The following is a 25,838-nucleotide window of genomic DNA, read 5'->3' as shown; positions in this document are numbered from 1 at the left end:
GCTTGCCTACCTCCGCAATTGAAAATTAAAACCTACGCCGAGGAATAAAAAACAAACCGCAACAAATTGAAAATTATGAGCGTAACGAATCGTCAAAAGACGGGACAGGAATGTGCGAAAAATTAATGAATGTTCAAGACAGACTGCACTGTTATCGAAAAAGTTGCTCGTTATATTTGTTTTGCGTAGATATATTTACACTAGAAGCAAGATTTCGGATCATAAAACAACAAGTAGCAGGTATTTTTGATTCTATTTGCTCAAAAATTATAAAACTGAAACATTTTGTTTTTTTCAGATGAAAGATTTTCAAAATATCTGTTTTTGTTAAGTATATTTTAAACACAAAATTTCAAAATGCCATTAACATTAAACATACCTACACTTTGTATATATGTACCTATTATTCCGTAGGAGGTCAAAAATGACCCTTAAAACTTTTCCGCTAAAATTGACTTGTTTCTCAAACGATTTTCACAAAGTTTATAGTTTTGCAAGGCTTTTGGCGTGACTCAAATGTGTTTCAAAGTCGATTTTTTGTTTTGGAAACATCTGTAAAGAAAGACAAACACCCTAAGGCATTTAGGATCGCAATAGAAAATCAAAAATTGCTTTTATCATCGCAGTTTTCGTGCAGATTGTAAATTAAGAGTGTTTTCTATCGCATTAGCCATTGAATTTAGTAAATTTCCTTCCTCTAGACTGTTTTTATAGGAATCTAAAACATGCTTGCAAACGACACTTTTCAAAAATTGACGGGTGAAACCAACACTGCGTAGAAAAGGTGCTTTTTCCGGAAAAATTTCTGAAAAAGTGCATATTTCTGTGAGCTGAGTATTTGAGAACGTTTTTAAACCAAAATGGAACCAATTGGTCTGAGTTCAGAAGCGAAATAGTGTGATCTTTAGGAATTTCTTATTTTATAGCCACTGTTTTCACCGAGATCCAGTTTTTACAATTTTTATTAGCTTTTTAATATGCTGAGTGCTTTTCAACCGACATTTGCACTTTTCAGGATCTTTTGAAGGCATATGCTGAATCAAACCGCTGAAAATTTTTAAATACCTGGAAAAGCTTATAAGTCCGTCTTACCCGCCTTAGCATCTTTTTTTCAAAATGTTTGTGGTTATGGACTATTTTTTGGGGAGACACATCTAATAATAAATAGATTCTCAAACTTTTTGTTTGTTTTTGTTTACTATTATGACACTTTTCTTGTTGTAAATTATCAAAGGGTCTCGAAAGTGTTAATGCACTAAGGCAAATATCTTCCCATTATTATATTTGTAGACATTGTAATTTTCGAAATACATATAGGAAGTGTCCATTTTACTCGACTTTTCCCTATCCGAGGAAAGGCTGTAAGTTAGTTATTAAGTATGCTCGATAAGTGCCTGAGAATGCTGAAGTTAGAAGCTATATGTTGTACATATGATTTTTTTTTTAATAATGGCAACAAAAATGTAAAAAAGTGTTGTAAAACCCGTACTTTTTAATGAATCAATCGCCAATGCTGTTCCAGTCACAGCATGAAATTTTTGAAAAGTGAATTGGAAAGTTATTTGTGACATTTTGGCATCTTTAGATTTAAAAAAAAAACGAAACTAAGAATTTTCGACGACTATTCAAAGGTACCTGTTTTTTAATATTTTTATCAATTTATATTTTCTGAGAATATTGTAACACCTAAATTCGAATATGCACTGGATATTGAGAATGTTAATGTCCAAATTTTAAATTTGCATTTCAAGTTATTTAATGTCCTTATTTTAAATAACCTATATGGATACATAAAAAAATATCTTTGTTGAAAATATTTCATCCTTTTGATGGTCTTTGAAAGTTTTCATACTTTCACTGTTAGACCTTAGACATGGATTCCACAAGGATGGTAAAGTATGTTATATAAAACGAAACAAAAATCAATCTTTTCTTCATGTTTGGTTGCATCAATAAACGTTTTTGAGGCATTTTTGAATGTAAAAATTTGGTCGAATTTGAGTTTACATACATTTTAAGTGACAATTCAAGACTGTTCATTCTTGCCAAAGGTTCACGCGCTGAACCTTATGTCTTAAATTGACTTTTTTCGATAAAAAGGGAAAAAATGGTTGTAAAATTTCAAAATTAACTTTGTTTTTAACAGTTTTCAGTGGTTGTTTTGATAGTATACAACTATTTGAAAATACTTTTTCAATTTACTTATAGTTGTTTGAATGGGTATAATTTATCAATTTTTCCGCGTATTTTTACATTTTGTTGTCTAAAAGTTTTGCATTCGTTCAAAATAACGAAAATGATTTTTTAAATTTTCTGGATGGCATTCAAGTCTATATAGAACATTGCAAATATTTGTCTGTGGAGTTCTGCTTTTTTGGTTCTCTCCTGGAATGAAATTTTCTTATTTTCATGATAAAATTGACAACTATCTTCAGAGTTGATCCTCACATAAACAGATTTTTTTGAAGTGCCTTGTAATGTAATGAAAATAGTTTATAAAAAATTAGGGAAAAGTCTGGTACGGCCCGTTTACCTGGATGTCATTGAAATATCCTGGATTTTACGCGGATTTTGTCAAATCAAAAAAACAAAACCAATTGTGCTGAAAAAATTTATCATTTATGCATCCAAAATGAAAATTTATGAGCGAGTTCTTAAAAAATCATGAAAGGTTTTTTTGAAGCCCAAAATACTATTTAAAATCCGCAAATAAGTTTTGTTTAAAAAAATTTTTTTCGAGTTTTTTTTTCTTGTTTTTTGTTTAGTAATTCCCGAGATTTTACCAAATTTGCCTGGATTTTTGGTCGACAATTTTGATTTCAATTACGCGGATTTTACCAGGTTCTTGGATGATAAATATCCTGGATTTGTCCGGCCCAGATATGTGCTAAACAAATTCTGGCAACCTTAGTTTATCTACATTAATTTTCAAGATTTTGCATCTCTTCAAAACGTTACTTTGCTCAATGTGTAAATTTAATTTCACAACTTTCAAGAAAAGCAGGAGCCATCTTTTTTCGTAATAAATCAACATGAATGTTCCTATTTTCAGAGAATCCTGATAAAATGTATGTAATAAATTAATTTTTTTCATGTAAATTGTCCATCCTAAACATTTGAATTTCTGGTCTTGGTACAATCAGTGATGAGAGGTTTTATTAGATTTTTCTTATGAAATAAAAATCACATTGTTTAGAACATTACAACTCTTTTCTTTCAATTTGTATCACTTTGATGTTTTCGACAAAGTTGTAGCCAGCCAGGGAATTCTATTAGGTCATTTAATTATACATATATGGTTTTGGAATAACGCTAAATATATTCCAACAATAAAAGCACGGTAGTTTAGTTAACTGATAATGTTTTTAAATAACGTGCCCCCCGTATAGTTAATTTTCTCAATTGCCAGACGGTGGGCTGGTGCGGTTTCTGCTTGCACGTTTTGATATTTTATTTTATTTTCGAAATAATATGCTGAAAACATTTTCAAAATACTGCAAATTATACTTATGGGGATTTTTTTATAACTGACGGGTTTGTGCTGGTTTTAAGATCTTCCTCAAAATTGAAAATTTGGTTCATTTTTACGACTTAAAAACGCATGTATATTTTCTGATTTCTAACCTTATTTTTTATTTTTTGTAAATAAAATAAAACCATATGACAAAGCTTCATAACTCTGATATTTTTCAATGGAAATCATAAAATAGTACAACAAAACGCATTGAAATTTCAACAGGTTTCCAAATAAATAATTTAACAAATTTTAAGTAATAACCACCTTCTCACTAAGTGTTAAGTTAAGCAAACAAATGTAAACAGCCCAAAATCGATTTTAGCTCCTTAAAACCTAAAGGTAGCCGTTTCAAATAAATAAATTGTTTTGAAAAAAAGTAATAACCTTCAACATGAAGAATTGAAAAATGATCTTTAAATTGTTCTTAAAGTACCTTAAGTCTGCATCGCCGAATATTCTGCAAAAAATACTATTGTTTAGCACAATTTATTATGTAGCTTTTACTTGAAAACATCAGAGTGGGCCAACAACTCCTTAAAGAGTTATGAAAGAAATAATGACAATAAATCTCTTTTTTTAGCATCGAAAACAAAAAATGGTTGAAAAACTGCGCGAGGACGAAAGGAACTTATCGAAGCAGGCTTAAAGCACATTTTTCATGCTTTGAAAAGTGTTTGCAGCAAAAATGACTTCAAGTTTTAGAAAGCTGAAAAAATACGTGTGTTTTAAGTCGAAAAAAGCGAATCAAATTTTCAATTTTGGGAAAGATCTTTAGACTTCTGGAACATAATGTCAGATAATAAAAAAAAACCCATTATACCATTTGTACCATTTTTTTACTTAAATAGCTGTATATCTCTTCCAAGTGTCCGCAGAATGTTCAATACTCTATGAACGAAGAGTTTTAAAGCTTAAAGTGTAGGGTTTCAAAAAAAAAAATATCAACTGTGAGACAATAAACAGCCTTTCGAAGTTGAAAGTTTGTGCGCTGATCTGCTCGATTTCATTCTTTTTGAACGCAACTGTTCATCTCAAAATTATTTGGTTTTGGAAAAAAAAATACAACAATTCAACAATGCCAAGGTTGCAAAGTTCCGATCAGTGGTTTACAAGTTAGGGTGAACCAAAGCTATCGAAAGTTTCTTTTAATTCAACCACGGTATAAGAAAAGTTCAAATACCGGTATTTTGATGGCAACTTGCTATCTTCTTTGGTGATTAACTGATCAACTTTAAATCTTAGTTTAAAATCACTTTTTCATGTTTTCAACAATCAATGGTTTGGAAAATGTAAAAAAACGAATTTTAAACCTTTCCAAAGAAGAGCATTGAAGGCTTCTCAAATGCAAACACATAATTTTCTATTTTGATTTTGAGAATGCTTACAATCATAAATTGAAGACAAGCCTAAATTTTATTCACGCTATACAACAAATTTTGTTTCCAAAATGTGAGAAACAAAGAAAAAACAATTTATGAAAAATAAACCGATTTATATACACAATGAGAATGCCAAAATCAAATCCCTTCTTTTGAAGATCAAATTTATTGGCTTTTAGATTTCTATATAGGGTTAGTTGTCCTGTTTTGGACCCTTTAAGCGGTAGTTTCTAAATTATCATGTTTTTCTCATAAATTGACGGGAATTTTATATCCATCAGGAAATTAATTAATATGCCATGATCTTATCTGCAAGTTTCAATGAAAATTTTCAACACAGGTTTAACCCTTATTGAGAGATTTGCGTAGATATGGATGATCAAAATTTCCAACTTTGAGCCAACTGTTCCTAATTTGGTACTGAATCGGTATAACAGCTTTTAACGTTTGAAAAAACCAAAATTTATGTTATGAATATCATCAACACTTTCATTCCTCGTTAGCTCTATCAGCAGAACAATAGCTGAAATTTGTTTGTGTTTACTAACTTGAAGTTTATTAGTGTTAAGTTGGCAAAAAATGTTAGAAATATTCAATATTGGTTTTGAATTATACCCGAATTAAAAATTCGCACCTATGTTGATTTGTTGGTATTGATACAAAGTTTTTGTGACTTCAGGTCTAAACATGGAACATCAAAGTCGAAATTTTCCTATATTTGGACCCTTTGCAAATTTTCCGAGTTTATCAATGATTTTCATGAATTTTAAGGAAAAATAGGTAGTATGGTTCATATTCTTCATAGTGAAAGAAATGTTCCTTTAAACTTTGGCTTGGACAGTAAAAAGTCGTGATTTTTTCTTCAACACACTAGTTTCTTAACACGCGCCCCTCTATTTGAGCTGTATGATTTCCCACTGATGAGGAGATACATTTTTAAAAACGTTGAAAATTTTATCAGAAAGACTTCAAATGGCAAACAATGGTATGGTAGGATTCAGAAAGAATAAAAGTTTATATAAGGGGTAAAAGATATAAGGGATATCTTTATTCCATGCCAGCATAATAAATTATTTACAATTTTCGATATTTTAGGACTAAAGTAGGCTCTAGGTCCAAAGTAGGAGCACTCACCTTAGTAATTGAATAAATTTCTGAATATATATGAGTGTTTTGTAGAAAAAAAAACTGAGTAATTTAAATCATTGATGAACAAGCTTTCGCAGAATCTTCACAATTTTCCACAAAATAAATAGCCGCAATGTTTTCGATAAGAATTTGACAAAATTTAAAACCAATTTTTATTTATGTTTAATGCGTAGAACCATTAACCTTACATATAACCTGCTGATGATTAATGTCTTTTAAAAAATTTCAAAAACCATTTAAAGTTTGAAACTTTTTCAAAATATTTTGTTTAATCTTCAACTTTGATTTCATTACTGTTAAACTCTCTTTCCTCTCAAAAAGTATTGTACAATATCGGGGAGTAGAAAACAATTATTCCCGTAACGTTTTGTTCAGTAAACATCAACCTGAGATTAGCAGCATTGTCTTAGAATAATTTTTTTATAGTAAAACTCTACATTCGATGATAACTTTCCAATTTCCGCTAAAAAGTTCTCCTTGTTGATTATAATAGAAGTATCGGCCATCCTTCAGGGACTGAAAATAAGTTATTTTTTACTCAGAAATCACAACACTGAATTAGTGTATGTTGGAAAGCTTGTCGCTCTACGCTATCTATTTCAATATTATAAACTTAAGTCATTTAAGCTTGCTTATACTGTGTTAAATTTCTGTATACCCCAATTTCTGGACTTTGTCCAAGAATAAAACGCCTTTACTCGCTCTTGGAAATAAAAAGGAACAGAGGAAAATATTAATAGAACACAAAATCCTTCGAGTTCTACTAATAATTCGAAAGAGTTTTTTTTATGATTTTGACTTAGATGCAAAGACATCTGACTTGTGACATTCTCTTCAAAAACTGTTATTGAAATGTATCAATCAAAACTATCACCAACACACAATCATGTTTATCTTAAAACTTTAAACTACTATATAAAAAAAATAATGAAAGGTCTACTCAGCTTTGATTACTCCTGCTGATGACGATTATCTGGCCGATAACGAAAAACTTCGCAGTTCCATTTCAACGCTGGTTACTGGTATCAATACAGAAGTAACGCTTTTCTCATAAATTGCTTGGAAAGATCGCAGTAATTATGATATCTAGAATTTTCATCTTCAGTTTGCCAGAAGCGAAAAGAATCATCACTTTTTCGCAAAGAAAAATACAGCCCACATTCTGCTGCCATATTCTGCTGCTTTCCTTCACAAAAAACACACAATTTTCGTTTTAATTAATCGCTCATGCAATTAATTTAGGCTTTTTTTTAATTTTTGCAAATATTTTACCACCAAAAATAACGCACTCAATAATATTTCTTCATTACCTACTTCAAATATTATTTTAACATTCATTAGATTCACACATTTTATTTCTTGAAAGTTATCAGGAATCAACTACGCACTTTGAGCAAACAAAACATCATGCATTGCACACAGCTCACTGACTACATCCGTGTATAGTTTTAACGCGCCTCTACTCAAAAACACTTTTCTCTCACACTTTTAACATTATCAACAGTTTTTTATTTAAAAATCTTTTGAAATATAAAATTTTCTTCAAATTTTAATAAAAGTTTCTCCAGCACGAAAAAACACGTGCTGACGACAACACACGCCTACTCATCCTTCTTTCCAATTTTGTCAAAATAATTCTAACTATAACTATTGAAAAAAAAAAAAGAAAAAAAAGTTTCTTCAAAAGGATAACTTTAGTTTTGTTTGTGAACAAAAAACTAACAACTTCTTTGATAATTGACTAAAGAAAAAGAATCAAAAATAAATTATTCAACCAGATTAAGATTCCAAAAAAAATTAAATGAGTCATTCACGAACTGTCGTTTGTTCGTCTTTATTTGTATGTAAAAAATATAGGCTTTACTGCCTCTGAAATTCAACAAGAAGGGACACGTGTCTGATATCTACCAACAAAATTCTCTATGATGTTCCGTATTTACTTCTGAAGCATGTCAGTGAAATTCCTTGAAATGTCAAAAACATAACTTAGTAATTTTTTTTTGCAGCCTTGACCATGACATTATAAGCCTTTCTATTTCCATACAAATAAGCAAACTCCTAAACCCACAAAGGAATGTTCACATCCAATCCCTCCAACTCGGATGGTTTGATTAGTAAGAATTTTCCCTGAAATCATACTTACCCACTTTGCCTGAAGGGAGAATCCGTTTCCTTTCCTTCCGGATTCACTCCGATGATTATTTGCGACAATCCGTGACTGTTTGGCTGTCTGCTGACGAATTAATATTGGTACTGTCAAGACGATGGGTGAATAAATTAGCAGATATTATGTTTTGGCATGACGACAACATTTCACCTCCAGGGCAAGTACGTTGCCAACGAATATTGGTTGGCCATTTTCACCCCATTTGGAAAACATGACAGTTTTGCACACTTCTCTGAAATTGGATTGAAGTTTGTCAGAGATTTTTAATCACTTGATTTATTGTTGGTAACAAAAAAAAACATTTACCAGAAATTTACAACCTTACTTTTTTTCTACTTTCAGGGCATCTGTCCCGGCAACCGGTTGAAGATTATTCAGTCGCACGATTCCGGATGCTTCACGTTGACCCCGGCCTCATCGCCCTGTCCCTCGATAGGCCCCGGAACAAACCTCAACAGTCCGGTTCCGAGCGAAATCTACGAAAACACATCGTCCGTTTCACTGTCCCTGTCGATGTCCGGCTATGGCGGAAGCATCGGAAGTGCCGGAACACCCAGCAGCATCAGCTGCGGAAGCACCAGCAACAATCAGAAGCACCACCACGGCAAACGGAGATCCTGGCACATTAACCCGAATAAGGTAGGTGAAGGTTTTTTTCGAAAAAAAAAGTTGATTTATGTCCATCGAAATTCCGTTGAACCATCAAGCGAAATGGGGATTTTTTTCCTCCCATTATTTACTTGAGGGATCCGCAAATTAAAAGTTTTCCTCCCGAATAACGTGACTCCAATATAAATTACAACTTTCCGGATATGGTAGAATAAATATCCACAAACTGCTTCATTTACCCCCAAAAGAAGATTGTCAGTGATGACCCGGGGAAGGATTTTAATTACACTCCGAGGGATTAAGGAAAGGATTCATTTCTTTCGACTGTGGACTGAGGCGAGAGATGAAACTTTTTTTCTAGATACTTGGTTTCTGAGAAAACCACATCTTTCGGTTGCTAGTTTGCAGAAAAAGGCAAAGCGAAAATGACTCCTCAGACGACGATTTACTCTGTTGCATGGCAGAAATTTGTCGGCCAAGCATCAATTTGGGACCGGAGAATCTACTCGTTGATGGCAGTAAAGAATCTAAAGTTTTTACAGCACCACTTTGTAAGACGAATATAAATTTTGAAACTGAAAAAAAAAAATCTACAGTTTTAAGTCGCGAATGAAATAAAGATGATAAAACGACTATAATCGTAACAAAAAAAATTATAGAAAATCCGATAGAAAAGTAACAAAATATTTAAAGTTTCCAATTTTCTAGATCAAAGTAATGAAATATACAATCAAAAAGTGAAAAATTCAAATTGAAACCAGAATGATAAAAAGTTGTACTGTATTCCAAAAGAAATAAAATCAGAATTTATGAATTTATCCACAATTTGAAATTTCTTAAAATTTTGAATTTTAAAACAAACTTTTTCACTTCTTCAAAAATCGAATAATGAACATTGATCACAATTTGAGCTAAGTTACTTTTTATCAGAAATCCTATGATTTAGTTCTATTCAATCCAATAAAATTTTTGAATAGATAACTTATTTTTAGCATTACTAAATACTCACTTAAATCAAATAGATATTTTCATTCAAAATTAATTTATTATTGATTGATTTTATTCTAGGCTCTTTTTACACAATTTGTCTGAAATAAAAATATGCCTATTGTTTTAGGGATTGAAATTAGGGGAGTTTTAGGGATTAAAATATTATCAGCCTTACGTTTTGACATCCCATTTTTTATTTTATTCCATTTTAGTTCTCCATGTTTGTTTCGCTTTCAAAATGGATTCTCCAGACATTTTTATCCAAATTTATTGTTGAAATTCTTTTTTCTTATTCAAGGAATCTTACGATTCTGAACCACTAAGTTGACGCGAATCATAAACAGTGTTGGCTTACAAAAAAAAACCTTTGTATATGAATGACATTAGAATGAATTTGAATTGAACTTTTCAGTTCTATGGTGCACTTATTTCCAACTTCAATACACATTTGATGACTTTTTTTTAATTTGAACTGCTATCACTGCTGCTATTGCCGTGTCTCAGCCTCGAGATATAATTCATTTACTGAAAACGAAGGGATATAGAAAGTTGTATCTGCAAAAAATTCAAGATCTGTCTTCAAAAATCTGTGCTTTGTGACGAATTTTTTATCAAAATTCAGTTACATTTATGATTTCTCTGGGATTTCAACAATTTTGGTCACAGCTACTTTTTTCAGGCTCCGTTTTGAAAACTGATAACTTTTAAACGCTTCACTCAAACTTGTCCCTGGTTTCAGGTACAAATTTACATACATGAGGTCGAATACACTTTTTTGCCTCAATGAGTGTCCTTTTTAAATCGGCCATTTCACACCGCAAGAACTGGCACAGTTCATCAAATATGACTCCTTTGGATTTATTGTTGTGATCGTTGATGTTTTCGATTTTGAAAATAAACGAGTACAAATACCTGAACTTATCTTTTAAAACCTATATTTCTTCGTATTTGGTACGAAATGTCCATAGAAATAGTCCCTAGAAGAGAAACGTGTCGCAAACGAGTACTTGAGAAAGGTTTGAAGCTCGTTGTAATGATTACAGATGGAATTTTTTCAAAACATATTTTGGGATTGATCATTATGAACTAGAGGGGTCGGTTAATCGTTTTCTTTTTAGAAATTCTATGTTTCGGTATTTGAATATGAAAAAAAAAAACGATAAAACCATTTTTATCTAAAAATAGAATTTCTGAAAACGTTTCGTGTACGTGCTGTAATAGTGGTGTACAATGAGATTATACCGAAACAGATTTATCAGCAACATTTACAACTGATAGAGATGCTAATGTCAGGGTGGCCACTCATTCGGGAAAGTCGGGAAAAAATCGGGAATTCCTCCAAGAAAACGGAAATTTTTGGTTCATCGGCTCAGTGTATATATTTCAGTGCCTTGAAATACTCCAGAATAACAGAAAAAATGTGAATTTAATACTCAACCGATGTTCTAAAAATTTAGACTTTAATCAAATATAATTGAAACAATATTCACCACACTTATTTTCGTCATATAATGAGAAGGCGACACCATCAGCATCCTCTAGCGGACAAAATGGAAGCATTAATTCGAGAAATTCGTCTAACTTGTGAATAGCGTGTATTCCGACTCGACTTGATCAGGGATGCCAGTTATAATAAATGAAATTGTTTGTTTCTATTCTTGCACCATAAAAATTTTAGTAAACCAACAAACTTCATTGTTTCAAAAAATACATAGATTTGGATGCGCATAAAGTGTTTTTTTAAGAAAAAGATATTAAATTCAATTGGTCAACTGCTTAACTGTTTTCAAAATTTTGCTTACTAATAATAGTTAAGGAAAAAAATATCACGAAATTTACGTAGAAATATCGTTATTTTATCTATACTAGATGACGGGTGTCGCTTTTCAATTTGGCAAAAAATGGGTTTTTAAACGATTCGTATTAAAAGATGGTATTGTTATTGTCGCATGCTAGATTTTTCTTGTTAATATTTGAACATTTTCAAACAAATTTTTTTATCATTATCAAACTATAAAGTTTGTTAGATCATTTATCAAATCCAGATCTTAGGTCAATAGACATTATACCGAGCTTTTATTCAGCAATAACATGACAATAATCTCTCTTAAATGTTTATAATTAATGAATTGATTAAAAAAATCAATGCTAACAAATAGTTTCCGAAATGCCAGTGCTAAAAAAAACAAAAAGCTAACAACAAATATCCTTGTTTTCTGATTATGGACTTGGAATCATGCTTGAGAGACTTGTGACAGATCTTCTGAAAAACATGAAAGAAGTAAAGGCTGGTGGTGCGAATTTTGAATTCATTTCTTAAATGAGCGGAATTTATTTTTTTTTTTATGTGTTCCTAAACTAAACAAAAAAGTGATGAAAATATGTTCGGACGGCATCCCTGATCAGCATTTTGACAACTCCAGATTAACATTTTGAAAAGGCACAGATTGATTTTTTTTTATTAATTAGGACAAATGTATGCAACAGAATTGTTTTTTCTTTCAAATTCAAACCAATTGTACTGAAATAAAAAAAAACTCTTTCGATTCGCAATGAATAATCGGAATGCGATTTATTTCTTAATGTTTTCCCATCATTTATTTGTGCACGTGAACGCAAAACAAAAATCTAAACAAATAAAAAATCACAGCTGAAATAGTTTCACAGAAACGATTATCAAGGAGAAAACAAAATTTAAGCGCATTTTTTTTAATTAATACGAAAACGAATATTACAATCACGATGTTTAAGAGTATCAGCCGCGGTCAGGTGTAAAAGTTATAATAATACTCAATTTTGACACTTGCTCCTCGGTATTGAAAAAGCGAGTCAGGAACCATATTTGAATACCGACCAGCTCCTGATTTGACAGATGCTAACAAAAGGAAATAGCATCAAAAAACAACAACACCTATCGGAGCGTCACCAGTGGCTAAAATGGAAACCAGTTTAGCACTTACCGATATGCAAATGTACTGCCAAAGCTAAAAAAGGACCTAGAATTAAGGACCGGGATTAACACCTGGGATAGCACTTACCGCTGCCGATGCTTTAAAGGTTTAGACAACGTTTTAAGAATTGTAAGAATATGCGCTGGTCATAATTCATAGTTATTCAAATAGCACTCATTTTACTTCCGCCTTTTCTATATGCTACGCCACACTTTTTGCGATTGTCAATTGAAAAATCAGGACACCTGGCATCTCTGATCAAAGCTACGAAAAAATTCACAGTGTAATAGTTCCATTTCTGTCGCCAGATAGCGCTATTCGTGTCTCCCGATTTCTCGTTAAGTGGTGTATATCGGTTCTAGTATATCTGCTTTAATTTAAGCTTTCCAGAATTTTTTCTGACCACATCCAGGCCTGGCAGATCCGAGCCTTTTTTATCAAATTTTTTTTTGGCAAAATCCGGGCTTTGTATTTTTATTTTTCCATTCAAAAACCGCGAAATATCCGGGCACATGTGAAAAAAATTCAGATTTTCTCATTTAAATTTAAAAAGGGAAAAATAAACACATGAAAAATTATTTCTTTTCGAGTCACATCAGCGACGTTCAATACAAATTTTTCATTTCCAAATAAATGTTTGCAATTTTATTTCGATGAAACAATTGTCACTTTCCACTTCTTATTTCCTTAACCGGGAAAGTACTCATTTCTCAATGGGCACTTTGATATTCTTACCCAGAATATCTGGCAAAACTGTTGTGTTACCAAAAACCCAATTTGAGTATTCTCGCCTAACCGTGTGATGATGTAAACATTTGTACCGCGTTTATCATCATCAGCAATCTAGTTGTTCTCGATTGCGAATTGAATATAGCAAGAGGAACCATAACAAACAATGTTTTAGTTCTGCTGCAATCGGCAGCAATGTGGGAGCAGCTAAGGATCCGCCGAAACCGTAAGTATCAACACCTCCCCTCAATTCGTAGATTGAGAATGCTGAACAGCTTCGCGTGTCTCGCCCTTGGTAACGCCTTCGTGAACGCATCAGCTGGCTGATCCTCAGTAGAGATGTGTCTCAAAGAAAGCTAGCTGCTTCTTATGATGTCTCTGATGAAAACATACTTAACGTCCAGATGCTTCATCCGCTGATGGGTTCGCGCCTCTTCCAGATTCTGGATGCAAGGGATGTTGTCCTCCATTAACGTGAAAGGAGTGCTAACCACACCCAATGCACCCAGAAAGCTTGTTAACCACAAACCTTCCTTGACTACATGGCAAAGGGCTCCTATCTCAACTTCGGTTGACGATAGACGTTCGTTGACCACGAAACTAGATTCCCGAAGACCATGTAAGCGTAACCTGATACAGATCTTCGATCATGGGAGCCGTTGGCAAAATCTGCATCAGCATATCCGATGAGTGGTTTCGATTTCGCGTTTCTGCTGTATACCAATACCATATTGGTCATACGTCGAAGGTATCGCAGAATACGCTTCAGGCCTGACCAATGCCTATCCGCTGGTCTAGCCTGGTATTTGCAAAGTGCGCTAACCGCAGCACTGATGTTTGATTTCCAAGATGACTGCAAAAAACCGATCAAATCGTTGAACGGCTGCCTAGTGATAACCTCACTCCGTTCAGCCCGAGTCTCGTTCTTTTTCATGGCTGCCATTCCCTTGTCGATGGTGGTTTTCCAGAAAAAGCAGTCCCTTTGGCCCTTGAGCTTGCTGACGATTCGAAGCTGCTCTTTCTCATCATCAGCGGCTACGTTAGCCACGTAGCGTTGATTAGCTTCTCCTGTTCGCTGACTGCGTCTCTGGGCTGGTTCGGAATTGACGAAATCTTGGTCATCATGGTCATTTTCGTCATCGCTACTCTCGTAGTCGTCTTCCAACGTATGCTGACTGGCACCAGAATCGATGACGAATCTTTGTTGATTCTTGTGGCTGATAACCTCAGCATGCGAACGCACAGCATATCTTGCATGTTGTTTTCCGGTAGGTAACCAGATAAACAATTTCTCGCAGCTTTCTTTGCATTCCCGCACAAAGTCTTCATATCGCGATGACTTCGCGCATTTGCACTTTCGGCAGGTATCGACAGCAAGAATTGGTTGACTCCGCTAGCGACTAACCGTCGCCGAAACCACCTCCTCCGAAGCACCCGAAACATCAACCATCCGCCAAAAACAAACTCGCGCACGCTTACTGCAGTGCAGCTCCAAAGCACGAGAATTATCCTCTCGACTTTCAGTTTCATAGAGTTTTGTTCCGCTGCTTCAACGCTGCGAAAAGCCGGAGAGCAACATTCAGCAGCATCAGCCCGATCTGGGTCTGATGCGTTGCTGAAATTGCTAACCGCAGCGTAACTCGTGACGGCATCGAGAGCAACCCTCTCGAAACATGACTTTCTCTCGACGAACTCTAGTTGTGGCTTTTGGCTGACCTGGAGGATCTCATGGCCTCTGCGATGACGATCCTCCGTGCTTAGCACAAGCGAAGCACGAGAGTAACCCTCTCGGCTATCAGCTCCACCCAATTGTTCCGGGGTGGACCTACCGACCTTCGCACTGAACCATCTCGGTTGTGGATCCTGGTACTGCTCCCGGCCTGCGGTCGTGAGCTTACGCTTGCTAACCGCAACGTGACTCGTGACGGCATCGAGAGCAACTCTCTCGATCCACGAATCTCTCCGGACTCGACCTTTGACGAAACCTCTTAGCTCGCCTGGGACATCTTGCTGGCTGCTCTCTGCTCTGGCGGTCCTCTGGCACGTGGCTGGCCCCTCGACCTGGTTGGTCATTTTGCACTGATCGCTGATGAACTTGCTAACCGCAAATATTGAGAGTATCCCTCTCACTAACTCATTTTCCGATTGTCCAGCCGTATCTGGGCCCATAACCTGTTGAATTCAATGATTTAGCAACAGTGGTTTTGGTTTGGAAATGAGATACCATTTCCTCATTTCTGTTCGTCAAGTCCTTCCAAGCTAACTTAGACCTACAGCGATAAAAATCTTGTCGCTTAACCTAGGTGATTCCCAACGCTGAATCATTCCTTAAATACTATCATATTCTGGGCTAACCACCCTGAATAAACTGCCAACACTGCAGGGTAACTCATAACCCTTTTTAAACCTGCCCCTCACCTCAAGTTAAGGTTAACATTAAAGATTCGCTTATTGAATGCGTGACAAATAAAAATCATTCCGGTGGTGACCGTTTCGTCGCGTCTGCCATTCAAGATCGCTCAAGTCATTTAACCGCCCGTTTTGTTCCACCTGGTTTAAGTCGGGATATAAAAAAAATGTCATCCTCAATCAGAGTAGTCTTTGGAAAAGCAAAACTAGAGCCACCTTCCTGAATGGTTTCGCCGAGCAACTTGTCTCCGGACTAACAGGTTTCAGCTTTTGAGCTTTGAGGATCTCCTCGAGCGGCAAAACTCTCTGGAAATGATAAACCCGATTGTGTCCTATGTTTCACCATAAGATGCGACGCAGTAAATCGGGAGGAAGAAAATCTGTATCATTACTAGACTGAGCATGCTTCATCCATTCTTCTGCATCGTAGCAAGCTTTATTTTGCTTTTTTTTCACTGATGACTAACCATTGACTAAAACAAGTCAACCGACAACCTAGTTGTGGCGATTTTCTATGCTAATGCTATTAGATGACTAGAGCTGCTAGTAGGTTTTAGCCTACTAGGTTCGTTTCGTTTCGAATTTGAATTACTGGAGGAGCCGAGGACAACCACGACAGAACATCAAGATTGAAGCCTACTTCGTTCACAATGTACACTGTTTGCTTTAGGATGATTCAAGATTCCTCCTCATTTGTTAATGTTAATTCAACCATAGATATAGTCGATTCAAAATACTACCCACACATTTTTGCATTTTTTTGAAAGATTGTTTTTTCTTGGAGATTCAAAAGCTTCGATATTATAAAAAAAAATCAATCAATCAAACCAATTTGTTTCTGTTCTGTAAAAGATGGGTTCGAAAGTATTGCATAAATCTTAATTTGAACCATAAATCTTCATTACCGATGCCTGTAACGCCCTAGCGTTCAAAACTTCCCAGAGCAGAAGATAACCAGTTCCACCACTATGTAGGCTCCTGGTCACTGTACTAAATCGCCCATTCGTAAGAAGCTAGGACATTGGGTAGGTGTAACATGCAATGGGCTCCCACCTCACTTGTTACTTGCAGCCCTGCTGAAGTGAGTTGTAGTCTCTAATGGGGCTTCCAAGTAGCGCCAATAATCCATCAGATTGAACACAGTGACATAGTTAGAAGAAAAGAGCGGGTTTTTAGAGGAAAAAAAGTGGCACGGCTGGTTCCCGTGAGCATTCGTTGTTGTTGTCTCGTCGGCTGATGGCTGCTTCTCAAAGGCGACATGACACAAAAAATTCTAATTTGATTTAGATTTATTTAGCCTGTCAATTTGTGCGCTTGCATCGGCTTGTTGGGCTTCGAGGAAGGAGAACAGAGACAACAACAACGGAGACTACATTCTAGTCAGTTTATGGGCGCCGCGAATGATGGATTGACATGGTTTTTCATAAATGTCACTCTTTGGAACCGGTGACATTGGTGTGCATATTTTTCTGCGCTTATTGATTTGTTTGCTTTCGAAGGCTCCCTTTTGCCCAATCAAAAGTTTACAATAATTGGATAACGCTTGTATGAACACGCCATCATTTGGTATGGTAATCCGATTATTAAATGTTTATCAATTCCAACATGAGGTTTGAAGGACATATTGAACACAATCCAATTTAGAAAGTAGAATTGAATATGTTTGATTCAAATTTTACTTCTTCTAAAATGTTTCTATTTTTGATTCTACAAACAGCAGCTCTGAAGAAGGATGACGTTTTTTTCGCAATCTCGACACAAATCAGGTGGAACAAAATGGGTGCAAAATGGCTTGAGCTATCTTGAATGCGAGGTTTACAGCATCGTTATGATCCCGATAATGTCACGCGATCGATTAAAAAAGGATTGATTCTCTATAAGTTCAAACTTGATAAAATTGTAAAAAAAAATGACAAAAATGATAACATTGAAAGAAAATGACAAAAATGAAAAAAATGACAAAATTGACAAAAATGACCAAACTGACAAAACTGACAAAAATGACAAAAATGACTAAAATAACAAAATGATAAAAATGATAAAAATGACAAAAATGAAAACAATGAAAAAATGTCAAAAATGACAAAAATGACAAAAATGACAAAAATGACAAAAATGATAAAAATGACAAAAATGACAAAAATTATAAAAATGAAAAAAATAAAAACAATGACAAAAATGACAAAACTGACTGATGATAAAAAGGACAAAAATGATAGTAATGACAAAAATAATTTAAAATGACAAAATTGATAAAAATGACAAAAATGACAAAACTGACAAAAATGATAAAAATGATAAAATTGAATAAAAATACAAAAATGACAAAACTAACTAAAATGATAAAAAGCACAGAAATGACAAAAATGTCAACAATGACACAAATGACAAAAATAATTTAAAATGACGAAAAAGACTAAAATAACAAAATGACAAAAATGACAAATATGACAAAAATGATAAAACTGACAAAAATGACAAAAATGACAAAAATGACAAAAATTAAAAAAATGACAAAAATGACAAAAATGACAAAAATGACGAAAATGACGAAAATGACAAAAATGACAAAAATGACAAAAATGACAAAAATGACAAAAATGACAAAAATGACAAAAATGACAAAAATGACAAAAATGACAAAAATAACAAAAATGACAAAAATGACAAAAATGACAAAAATGACAAAAATGACAAAAATGACAAAAATGACGAAAATGACAAAAATGACAAAAATGACAAAAATGACCAAAATGACAAAAATGACAAAAATGACAAAAATGACAAAATGACAAAAATGACAAAATGACAAAAATTTCGAAAATGACAAAAACTACAAAAATAACAAAAATTTCAAAAATAACAAAAATTTCAAATAATAACAAAAATTACAACAATGACAAAAAAATTCAAAAATTACAAAAAATACAACAATGACAAAAATGACAAAAATTTCAAAAATAATGACAGAAATATGACAAAAATAGCAAAAATGATGAAAATAACAAGAATGAAAAGAATGACATTTGAAAAAAAAATTTTTTTTGGCTGTTTAGATATGCTTTGTTCAGAGAAACTGTGGAAAGCTTTTTTGTTTTGAGGGAAAAAGTAGCGTTATTTTGCAGTCAAATTAAAAAACGCTGAAGACACCGTGACGTGAAATCGCTTTTCCGGACTTTTCTGCACTGTTATCGTTCTAGAAGTCAACCAACTTATTTGAAAATGAAAAAAATTGTAGCAAACGGCGGTCGCAAATTGAATTTCCTTCAAAATGAATGTAATTTGGTCGTTTTAAAATTTAAGTTGTTTTTGTTGTGACTAAATACTTTTGTGACGTGAATTCACGCTAGGATTAATCATTTCGGACTTTAGTACATACATCTTTGAATTCCTGTTCTCTCTGTGGAAATAGAATATCGGTGGCTTCGAATGAGTTGTAAAAAAACAATTACCCACAATTTGGTGTACGGAGCTTCTCGATTGAACAACAACGAACTAAGTTATGGTGATTTGAAGTTGTGACGTGAATTCACTCAGTTCAAACAGAACAGGGTAGTTAACTGAATTCACGTCATGAAATATAAAGTTATACTGTGGTTATACTGAACCATTCTTTGGAGTCTTCAAATTTTATGCAGACTTTCAAAAACGATATTTTGTTGTTCCGACTTTTACAATCATAAATTTTTAGTATCTGCACCTAACTTTTTTCTTATTTTGATTGGCACTTGAATAGCAACATATAGAGGGATCGTATGTTAAAATTATTACTGTCTTTATTTAAAGATTCACAAAAAAAAATTTTTTTTAAATCTTTTTGTATTTTTATTTGAAAATAATGAACTTATTAAAAAAATCAACTAAATTATGCTCGATTTGTCAAAATCCGACCATCTGGAGGGTCAAAACAGCTTTCAGAGCACATTTTTCATATAAAATTTAACGAAAAATCAAATCTTGTGACGTGAATTCACTCATTCGCGCTGTTGTAACTCAGCTAGATTCCAACCGATTTCTATAAATTTTAGTGTTTCAGAATCGTCTTATCATTTTTAAAGAAAATCTCATTTTTTTATTTAAAAAAAGTCAGAATTTTCTAATAAAATTAAAAACTTCCCTTTTTTTGTGACGTGAATTCACTCATTTGCGACTGTTTTTGTTCGCTTTCCAAACCAATTATATTGGTTATAAACAAATTCTTTTTTCTACAAAATGAAGCCGTATTTTTGGCTTCTGAACATACTAAAAATATTTCCGAAAAAAAATCATCCATATATTAAAATTAATGATTTTGTAAAAGTTGTCAAAAACACCACTTTTTTCAACAAAAAAACTGATTTTTAAAATCATCTAACACATGTGTAAAAAAACTTTTTCTCTTTTTTCCGTTGGTTTTGTGTGATTTGAATTATCAAAATTATAGACAATTTTGAGATTTTTTGATACGCGAACGGATAAAAATCACTTTTGAGCGGTACAAGCGCGTGGAATGTGTCTGAAGTGTTTTAAATAGTTACACTTGTCTTTCCATGGCGACCGTCAAAAATTAAGGCTCACTTATTTAGAAGTAGCAGATATGTGAAACGGAAGATCATTGTTGTTTCCCAGTCTTTAAAAATATCTAAGAACTACCTATATGGGAAAATCCCTGTACTAATTCATAAGTATAATTTTCAATTACATCTAAAAGTCAAAGACGTGACACAATCAGAACTTCTTATCTTGTGTGGTTCTAAAACACGATTCCTTGACTCGCACATGAATTGCAAAAAAATATGCCAGATTCAACCGCCACTTCTGTAACACGATAGGATTTGTAGGTTGATTCTGAACCGACTCGACCCCGCCATCGATGGTCGACCTCCTTGTGCTGATTTCCTGAGCGAAGGTTAAACCACACGATATTTGAACCGAATCAGCGCGCACAAGCCAATTTGGAGCTGCCAATTTCAGCATATGTGCCTGTTAAAATCAACACCAACAACCGAAACTTAAGTTTTGGACCGCAGCAGCTTGTTGCAAATTGCATCGGGTTCTGTGAGTGAGTGGGAATGATTTAGATGGCGATAAAATGTTAATTAACTGCAGCAGTTTTTGGAGTGTCGAATTGCGGAGGTTCCCTGGGTCCAGCCAGGTTTCCAGAGCCAGGTTCCGCGCCTGCCAAAACAGCCTGTCGGCTCCTACTCTTTGTGCGGTTCTCATTTGCAACGGATTAAGCCTATTAGTAATAATATTTGCGAGATAAATGGAACAGAGAGCTGCCGCTGCTGTCGGAATCAGCCGGGCTGCAATAAATCAGACCTCTTCAGCAAAAACCTCAAGCTTGTTCAAGTTTCCGTTGGTTTTTTTCTTCTTTGCGAATCCTGGGCCTGGTTGCCTTGAAGAAAAAAACTCTCTCGCGGTCGGTTGCAAATTGCAGCTCCGCAATCCAGTTTGTCTTCTTATGATGATCGATTTTTACGATGCCACCACCATCGAGGCAACCAACAGATCCGTGGGTTTATCTTTGCAAAAAAACCAGGTTTCGATTTGCCTCAGGTTATCGGGGACATAGACAGGTGTCTGGTTCTTGTGTGAGCGAATTTATTGACGGTAGAAGCGGATGGAACGCAGCCAGCTTACGTCATTGAAGCCAAAGATGGGGGTAGCTTTTGTGTAGGGTTTGTGGCTAATATCATCATCATTGATTGGTTTCATCCGATGCGTCATTCTTTCTGTTTATTTAAGATAAGATATTGGAGCGATCGAATCAATGGTTGATATTTTTGCGTTGATGAATGATATCGATTGACTTTTATCGTAACAATGTGACGTAGTAAAGAACGTATGATAATTCCAATCAGACAAGCAAATTTTAATTAGGGAATCTCCAAATTCACACAAATTTTAAAGCAATTTAATTTACTTCATTCTGAATCTGAAATATTCTTTCAAAGAAGGAATATTAGGAATTTCCGGAATCATGCTATTCCACGAGCTTATATAAAATGGCTATTCATTTGTTCTTGAATAATAATTTTGAAGCTACCCGAAAATTTTGTCCTATTTTCAATTACGAGGCTTAAAGCCATAACATTTTTCTTCTACAAGAGCAGCTATAAAGAAATTCACTCCCAATCAATTTCGCAATTCTCCATCGGATGATATTCCAAACAAAATCTTTAAAAATACTTATACTTATTTTACATTCCATCTGAAAACATCTTTCACTAAAATAAGCTTTCCAGATTTTGTTGTAAATAACATGGGACGGCCAAATCCGGAAAATTTAAATGAAAAACCTGTCAAAATCTGGGCTATGATTTTTTTTTTAATTTTAATTTCAAAACCGGGCAATATTCGGGTAAATCCGGCCTAAGTCCAGGCATTTCTCATAAAAATTCATGAAAAAAGGTAAAAGATAAACACATGGAAAATGATTTTTTATCAATGCTCATAAGCGGCAGACCGAACCATATTTTTTTAAACCGGGCAAGTCCGAATAAACCCGGGAATCTGCGTTGCTTACTATAAGAGATTTGTTAAATATATTTGAACTTTTTTCAAATTCTTGAAAGCCTACGATTTGAAAATTTGTTTTAGGTCAGAAGAAATGAGGGTTTTCTTCTTCCGAAGATACATGCAATTGAATAAATCGAAAATAATTTGTTGATTCCAAGGGTCTCAAAAAAGTATTATGCGGTCTCAGCGAACTTTCAAAAATTTTCGTACTGTTTTCTTAGGATGCTCATGGTTTTACATGAAGTATTTAAAATTGGCTTAATTACAAAAATTACAAAAATTACAAAAACTACAAAAATTACAAAAATTACAAAAATTACAAAAATTACAAAAACTACAAAAATTACAAAAATTACAAAAATTACAAAAATGACAAAAATGACAAAAATGACAAAAATGACAAAAATGACAAAAATGACAAAAATGACAAAAATGACAAAAATGACAAAAATGACAAAAATGACAAAAATGACAAAAATGACAAAAATGACAAAAATGACAAAAATGACAAAAATGACAAAAATGACAAAAATGACAAAAATGACAAAAATGACAAAAATGACAAAAATGACAAAAATGACAAAAATGACAAAAATGACAAAAATGACAAAAATGACAAAAATGACAAAAATGACAAAAATGACAAAAATGACAAAAATGACAAAAATGACAAAAATGACAAAAATGACAAAAATGACAAAAATGACAAAAATGACAAAAATGACAAAAATGACAAAAATGACAAAAATGACAAAAATGACAAAAATGACAAAAATGACAAAAATGACAAAAATGACAAAAATGACAAAAATGACAAAAATGACAAAAATGACAAAAATGACAAAAATGACAAAAATGACAAAAATGACAAAAATGACAAAAATGACAAAAATGACAAAAATGACAAAAATGACAAAAATGACAAAAATGACAAAAATGACAAAAATGACAAAAATGACAAAAATGACAAAAATGACAAAAATGACAAAAATGACAAAAATGACAAAAATGACAAAAATGACAAAAATGACAAAAATGACAAAAATGACAAAAATGACAAAAATGACAAAAATGACAAAAATGACAAAAATGACAAAAATGACAAAAATGACAAAAATTACAAAAAATGACAAAAATGACAAAAATGACAAAAATGACAAAAATGACAAAAATGACAAAAATGACAAAAATGACAAAAATGACAAAAATGACAAAAATGACAAAAATGACAAAAATGACAAAAATGACAAAAATGACAAAAATGACAAAAATGACAAAAATGACAAAAATGACAAAAATGACAAAAATGACAAAAATGACAAAAATGACAAAAAATGACAAAAATGACAAAAATGACAAAAATGACAAAAATGAAAAAAAAAAGACAAAAATGACAAAAATGACAAAAATGACAAAAATGACAAAAATGACAAAAATGACAAAAATGACAAAAATGACAAAAATGACAAAAATGACAAAAATGACAAAAATGACAAAAATGACAAAAATGACAAAAATGACAAAAATGACAAAAATGACAAAAATGACAAAAATGACAAAAATGACAAAAATGACAAAAATGACAAAAATGACAAAAATGACAAAAATGACAAAAATGACAAAAATGACAAAAATGACAAAAATGACAAAAATGACAAAAATGACAAAAATGATAAAAATGATAAAAATGACAAAAATGACAAAAATGACAAAAATGACAAAAATGACAAAAATGACAAAAATGACAAAAATGACAAAAATGACAAAAATGACAAAAATGACAAAAATGACAAAAATGACAAAAATGACAAAAATGACAAAAATGACAAAAATGACAAAAATGACAAAAATGACAAAAATGACAAAAATGACAAAAATGACAAAAATGACAAAAATGACAAAAATGACAAAAATGACAAAAATGACAAAAATGACAAAAATGACAAAAATGACAAAAATGACAAAAATGACAAAAATGACAAAAATGACAAAAATGACAAAAATGACAAAAATGACAAAAAATGACAAAAATGACAAAAATGACAAAAATGACAAAAATGACAAAAATGACAAAAATGACAAAAATGACAAAAATGACAAAAATGACAAAAATGACAAAAATGACAAAAATGACAAAAATGACAAAAATGACAAAAATGACAAAAATGACAAAAATGACAAAAATGACAAAAATGACAAAAATGACAAAAATGACAAAAATGACAAAAATGACAAAAATGACAAAAATGACAAAAATGACAAAAATGACAAAAATGACAAAAATGACAAAAATGACAAAAATGACAAAAATGACAAAAATGACAAAAATGACAAAAATGACAAAAATGACAAAAATGACAAAAATGACAAAAATGACAAAAATGACAAAAATGACAAAAATGACAAAAATGACAAAAATGACAAAAATGACAAAAATGACAAAAATGACAAAAATGACAAAAATGACAAAAATGACAAAATTGACAAAAATGACAAAATTGACAAAAATGACAAAAATGACAAAAGTGACAAAAATGACAAAAATGACAAAAATGACAAAAATGACAAAAATGACAAAAATGACAAAAATGACAAAAATGACAAAAATGACAAAAATGACAAAAATGACAAAAATGACAAAAATGACAAAAATGACAAAAATGACAAAAATGACAAAAATGACAAAAATGACAAAAATGACAAAAATGACAAAAATGACAAAAATGACAAAAATGACAAAAATGACAAAAATGACAAAAATGACAAAAATGACAAAAATGACAAAAATGACAAAAATGACAAAAATGACAAAAATGACAAAAATGACAAAAATGACAAAAATGACAAAAATGACAAAAATGACAAAAATGACAAAAATGACAAAAATGACAAAAATGACAAAAATGACAAAAATGACAAAAATGACAAAAATGACAAAAATGACAAAAATGACAAAAATGACAAAAATGACAAAAATGACAAAAATGACAAAAATGACAAAAATGACAAAAATGACAAAAATGACAAAAATGACAAAAATGACAAAATGACAAAAATGACGAAAATGACAAAAATGACAAAAATGTCAAAAATGTCAAAAATGACAAAAATGACAAAAATGACCAAAATGATAAAAATGATAAAAAATTACCAAAATGACAAAATGACCAAAATGACAAAATGACCAAAATGACAAAAATGACAAAAGTTACAAAAATGAATAAAATTACATAAAATGACAAAAATGACAAAAATGACAAAAATGACAAAAATGACAAAAATGACAAAAATGACAAAAATGACAAAAATGACAAAAATGACAAAAATGACAAAAATGACAAAAATGACAAAAATGACAAAAATGACAAAAATGACAAAAATGACAAAAATGACAAAAATGACAAAAATGACAAAAATGACAAAAATGACAAAAATGA

At 32.6% G+C, this 25,838-nt stretch overlaps 1 protein-coding gene across 2 annotated transcripts in view; it reads left to right on the top strand.

The window, feature by feature from the left end:
- Window positions 1-25,838, top strand: part of LOC129750901 (breast cancer anti-estrogen resistance protein 1) — a 366,374-nt gene that overhangs the window by 248,897 nt on the left and 91,639 nt on the right. For both annotated transcript variants that reach the window (XM_055746072.1, XM_055746073.1), the window contains exon 3: window positions 8,555-8,851. In XM_055746072.1, the coding sequence (XP_055602047.1) occupies window positions 8,555-8,851 (297 nt within the window). The remainder of the gene's footprint in view (window positions 1-8,554; window positions 8,852-25,838) is intronic.

This window comes from Uranotaenia lowii, chromosome 3 (assembly GCF_029784155.1).
Source record: "Uranotaenia lowii strain MFRU-FL chromosome 3, ASM2978415v1, whole genome shotgun sequence".
In the NCBI taxonomy this organism is placed as follows: domain Eukaryota; kingdom Metazoa; phylum Arthropoda; class Insecta; order Diptera; family Culicidae; genus Uranotaenia; species Uranotaenia lowii.
This window is presented reverse-complemented; position numbering and strand designations above follow the sequence as displayed.